General features: G+C 36.6%; 1 protein-coding gene across 7 annotated transcripts in view; it reads left to right on the forward strand.

Annotated features, from left to right (window-relative positions):
- The window catches only part of CCSER2 (coiled-coil serine rich protein 2), a 73,223-nt gene extending 67,976 nt beyond the window's left edge, over positions 1-5,247 (forward strand). For 3 of the 7 annotated variants that reach the window (XM_059821091.1, XM_059821093.1, XM_059821092.1), the window contains exon 10: positions 35-5,247. In XM_059821091.1, the coding sequence (XP_059677074.1) occupies positions 35-856 (822 nt within the window). In that variant the 3' untranslated portion in view covers positions 857-5,247. The remainder of the gene's footprint in view (positions 1-34) is intronic. The other 4 variants (XM_059821095.1, XM_059821097.1, XM_059821094.1 and 1 more) reach the window with 2 other exon arrangements.
- Positions 5,248-6,000: the final 753 nt, after the last annotated feature.

Consider the following 6,000-nt stretch of genomic DNA (forward strand, 5'->3'; position numbering starts at 1 on the left):
CTAATATATTATTGTACTCTTTTCTCTTTAACAGCCTCAAGTACTACAGCCTTCCAGCAGCCTTCCCAGTTCCACAGACCTCGCCCAGGGAAAACTAATAAAAACGCCACATATCGAGGCCCACAGTGAATATCCTAAACATGGTCTGCATGAAAATAGCAATCATCAGAATCAAAACGCTGCAGGTGTCTCTCTCACAAATAGCCTGAATGATGTAAACACTTTAATGAGCATACAGTTAAACATAAAAGATGAGAATGCATCATATTTGGAAAATCTGAAAAATAAAAATACTGAAGACTCTGGAGACATGGCTAATAATAAAGAAGGTACATTACCATCTTGTTCCTGTTTTCTGACGTCTAAACGAGCTGATGCTAGAGAGGTGCAGACTGAATTAGCTGTGAAAGGTCAACCCTCATTCACAAACCAGGCTTCTTGGCCAAAGACTTTAAGAATCGCAAAGCCCCCAAATGCTTTAGTGCCTCCTACGATGGCCGTTCTCGCACGATCTGCAAATCATGCTGCTGCTTCCAAGGAACCTGAGCTTCTACCATCGAGTAGTTCAACTCAGCTACAGCCAACATCTGGTCAGGATAACCTAAAGGGTAAACAGAGTCAGAAAGTGTCTAAACTTCGCCCACCAACTATGTCCTTTGTTAAATCTAAGCAAATGAGCAGTCAGAAATCCACACCAGTATCTGCAGAGCCTCAAAACACCTGTTTGAAGACCAATATCCCAAAGCCACCGGTACAGAGAAAGGAAAATGTGCAAACACAGAATACCGGTTTGCGTGCTGGGGATAGTTTGCCCTCTAATAGGCATTCCCGCCTCCCTAAACCAAAGACACATTGAGAACATATCTACATATCATTGAACGATGCCATACATTAAACCTACTTCGTATGTATTGACTGCCTTCGAGGCTGCTTTATCTACAGCCTGCAAATCCTGAGTGAAAAATAGCATTTTTCTTTAGTGTTTGCATACTCCACCCTGTTATGTTCTGAGGCTCATTTTATGAGCTGTGCAGCTTCTCTTGGGTGTGCTTTATTATATCGTAGGTCTGTATTAAAGGTTGTATTGCCCAGTGATCTTAGTAATTAAGCAAATACTGAAGTCTGTGGTGACCACGAATACCAGAGTGCTGCACAATGCATTTCAGGATGGCGGAAATAATTTCTTACCTCTGTTGATTTGAGTTACTAGACAATGAAATTACTATTCAGTTTAACTTCTTGGTTCTGAGTACTCGTTAGGTTAGAGTGGTGGAAAAGTAGACTTACTAGCAGATGTTTTATTGGCCATAATTCTGACTCTGTATTCCAGAGGCCTATGCAAAAACCCTTGTATTTATCATTATCTCAAGACTGACATATTTAATGTTATTTAATCTGATGGGTTGGGTGGGTTGTGTTGTTTTGTTTTGCTGTAATCTGAAGTTGCTCTGTTCTTTATTTATCCTATTTTCACTGTTCACAGACAATAAGCAGATTTCACAGGGTGAAATGGATCTTCTCTCTTAAACATCATTTGTTAAAAGGTTGTGGTATGTTTCTTATTGTGTTGAATAGACACATTACCGGGTAGATTCTTGAAACGCAGTGCTAAGGATACTTGTGCAAAACCTTCCGATACAGGCTCTTATGAATTGGTAAGTAGGGAGCCTCTGGGAATATGGGGTCCATAACACCTATGTCGAGGTTGCACAACATGCATTTTAATTAATATTTTTTAACTTTTATTGTACTAATTGTATTTATTGATTTCTGTTTAATATTGAAAGGCTCTACAGTACCTGACTTCAAATTTTGCACAAACTTTGCCATATATGTAAGGATTTGAAACTATTTTACAGAATAAAACTTGTATTAAAAAGCAACTATTAAAAAAAAAAAAAAAATAACCCTACTTACTTGCTTTGAGCAATCCTATTATGTCCTAATCCAGAGCTGGTACTCTTAAGAGTTTTTCAGAGATGTGTATTTTGGTTTGGGGTTTTTTTGTAAAAAATTTTTTTTTGTAATTTCTAAAGAAGTGCATGATAACTGGGAAGGAGCTTTTTGGGGAAATAAAGAAAAAAATTTTGCTGCTCTTTAGGAGAAGTATTTTTTCTGAAAGTGGTCTGGAAATGTATGCCTATCATGGTGCAACTATGGGACCATGACACATGTGCTGTGACTTAAACATATGCATATCCAGTGAAGCTTTCCAGAAAACTTTTCCAGCTGTCCCATCTCCAATTCTTCCATTCTTTCCCATGACTGTCTCCTGGATGTTACCAGTTGGGGTTTTTTTCTGTTCTTGAATTGGTTTTAAAATCAGAAGCAGAAGGCTGTTACAATAACTTTGCTCAAAATCTATTCCTGAACAGCATATAATGTCAGTAAAATGAAACATAGTAATAGGTTGTTCTAGGCTTTGGCTATAGGACGTTGACGTATTACAGTATTTTCTTTGAGAGAATTAAAGTGAGTAGGTACAGACATTTCATAAATAAGTTCAATAATCAGCTTCTGTAGTAGAAGCCATTTAACTAGGGGTATCCTGATGGATACCTTAGTTGGATGGGAGAAGGAAAAAATATATCACCTGAATTTCTCAGTACATAATTAATATCCAAGAAAGTTTTCGCATTTGTCACACTGTAAATTCTTTTAACTGACAATGAAGTGGAAAAATGAAAAGCTTGGGGGGGAAATGGGTAGGGGGGAAGGTTCTATTTCAGAACTGCTTATATCAATCTGAAATAAGAGACTTGCAGAACTTCCTGTTAACTGGGGCGAAGACAATGTAAGCAAGAAGTAACAATGGTAACATTAATTGTTACCGTTGACAGAGGATCAAAATAACTGCAATTCAACATTGCTGTAACAATTATTCTCCAGGAAAAATTCTTTCTTTCCTTGAAAAGCATTGAATTAGATGGCCTTCAGTGTAAGCATTGACTTTTGGTAAGAAAATAAAACTGACTTTTTATGTTCCTCAAAACTAGCTCCTGGCAGCTAACTGTGTTTCTCAGGAGTTCAAAAACTGCTGAGGGAGTGATCAGATTCCTCGTTCGTTTTCCGGTCCATATAGATTTCTATGGAAGGTGTATTTTTAAGTTTACTTTTGAAGAGAAGCCGATTTTATTTTTAGTTGTATATGATTTTGTGTAAAAAGATGATTTTCACTTAATGCTATTGACAGAGATATTTCACCGTGAGTTCTTTTGCTTCTTATTTAGGAGGTATCACCAGCCTGATTTAGTGATGTTAAAATTTTTATGTTTACATTTAAAAGCATAGATATCTGGCTATCTGCACCTTTACTGAAAACTAAGGAACGAAGCAAAGAGATGATCAGGGTTTTCATAAAAAAGAAGGTAGTTCTTAATATGTTTTTTCCCAGAAGAACAAAAATATATTTATTCTGTGGGGTTGTTTTTTCCTGTGTTAAACGAGCGTAAGAAGATTATATTCTTTGTTACAGCATTTCCCCATTTTGTTCTGACAGATTAGTGAGACATTGAGCTGGAGGCAGCAGGATTTGATCATGGATGAGACAGATGCTAGCCTGAATTGTGTTTGTATTCAGCTGCTAACCTCACATCCCTCTAAAGACAACTACATATTTTGGCTCTTCAGACTTTACCAGGGAAGGCTCTGTTGCATGTATAGTAAGTCCAGAGTACGAGCAAAGCCTGTCAGTAGATGGGCAACTGGAAGAGAAGTAGTGAAGTTTGAAGCTTCACTTCAGTGAAGGACGCGGGTTGAGGGGAAATGGATAAGAGGGCGCTGTGTAGAGCTTGTCAGATGGGATTAAGTAAGTATTTTCAGGCAATGTATCTGCCTTATAGAAGGTGCAGATACATCATCAGTACTGGTGCAGATTATACTAAATGCGTAAATTAAAGGATTTGATATCTTCAGGGTTTTTTTTAGGTTTGTAAAACTGGTTTATTGCCATTTTCTCGGTTTTGATCTCTCATTCTTTTGTGCAATATTCACAAAAGTATTAATCTACTGTTCAGTATGTGTGTACAGAGGCAATTACGTGTTTTAACAAGTGAATAAACACAAAAGAAAAAAAACAGAATTGCACTTTAAATGAGCTTTATTGCTTGGAGTTGTGCCTAAAATAATCTAGATGCCTCCTGCTGTGTGTGGCTTTTGTTTGAAACTAATTTCCCTGCTAGTGTTGCTGTTTCCAAGGTATCTTCATGTCACTTTCACAGAATTGATATGCACTCTAGCATGTTTAAAAATATTCATATAGTGTACTGAGTTTTTGTTGTGCAATGACTTTAATTTAACCATGGAATTTTAACACTGATGATGTAGCCTGATTATTACCTTCCCCTTCCCTGAAGCTTGCACTTCCTACTGCCAGTCAAGGCTGATGGCAAAACTCCCCTCGAACTAGCATAGCCCTTAAAGAATAATGCTCTCAGCATATGTTTTTGTTTGAGAAAAGAAGTGCAATATTATCTCTTAGACTTTCTGGAAGTAATCACAAAGGCCCTGAAAATCCGAAACAGCCCTGAATTTTTCATACAGTTCCATAAAAAGTGGGTTCCTCAACTTTACATCTCATAGCAGTGAGACTATACATAGCAACTAGACTGCATCATAGGTCAGTAAAAGTCATTTCATTCTTGATCTAAATGCTGATTTGTTGTAATGATGCTAGAAAACTGAATACCATCTGTGTGATTTACTTTGTTTGCATGTCACAACCATACGCACATTCTAAAGTGTCATACTTGGGTGGGTTGCATGTTGGAGGGGAAGTATTTCTGTTTTTGCACAGCACATAATCCTCTTAATATGGACATTTTCTTGCCATACAAATGGAAATCCGTTCTTGAATTGGGATTGCATAGCTATTCCTTATCTCGTTATAGTGGCTTTTTCTGAGCAGAGTGGATTTAATACATGATCCTGGTGGGAGGTCTCGGTATAGTAATCTTACAACTATGCTATCGAGGAAATTCAGTCACTGTTGTGGTAAAGCTGCTCACTGCCTACTTAATTGTAAAAGCACCACAATAAAAACAATATAATTCCAGTGTCAGTGAAATCTTAAATTCAATACTAGCTAAAAAAAGAGGTACCCTTACCTATCTGCTTTGTTGTTTTTGTTTTTTAACCCAGGCCAGAGTAAATACTGTATATTGGAATTTGCTTGTAAAGTTGATTTAAAAACCTGTATGTAAAAATTCTTTCCTCAATGTTGCTCTAGTGAACAAAAATAAAAGTCATAATTCTAATAAGTATCTATTTCTCCTGACTGTTCAGTTCATATATGTTTTTAAGTCATTGACTGTGCGGAATTATAGGACTGTAGACAGGAAATTTTGGGGGAGGGGGAGATTATGTTTATGCTTACAGTGTTTTCTCATGGAATTGTCTTCAACAGACTTACAGGCTTTTAGCATAAAACTTCTTTTATTGAAGAAAAAAGAAAAAAAAAAACCATACAAAAGCTAAACATTTTCATATATTGTTTCCGGATGAACAAGGACTGATGTGGCTAGTTTTTAAAGGTATGTTATTTCACCTCTAATGTGCAGTTGAGAGTATTTCATAGAGTTTTCTTATCTAATTAACTAGTTAAAATTATTATCATAGGAGATTACTTTGAGAAAGTTACTCCCCCACAGGAGTCCAAATCAATACAGTGTACGCATACATGTAAACATTCATAAAAAGCTCCTACTTGCATATTGGTATTTTGCCCATTGAGTGGTTTATTACTCTTGAGAAAAAAGGAAATCTGCTTCACTAATTTCAGTAGATGGAAGTTCAAGTTTGAAATGTCAATCAAAATTTGGGTATTGGTAAAAGGAGAATCCTGTAGTTTGAAGTTAGAACATTTAAAAAATGCTGCAGACAGACACTTGTAATCCTTAACCTAAGGTTTTATTTTGTGCTTCAAGATGGTCTTTGAAGACTTTCACAGGTTTTGAGGATGGGGAGAACTCCTGCATAGGGTTTCCAAATTCAAACACATGT

Source organism: Gavia stellata, chromosome 9 (assembly GCF_030936135.1).
Source record: "Gavia stellata isolate bGavSte3 chromosome 9, bGavSte3.hap2, whole genome shotgun sequence".
Lineage (NCBI taxonomy): Eukaryota > Metazoa > Chordata > Aves > Gaviiformes > Gaviidae > Gavia > Gavia stellata.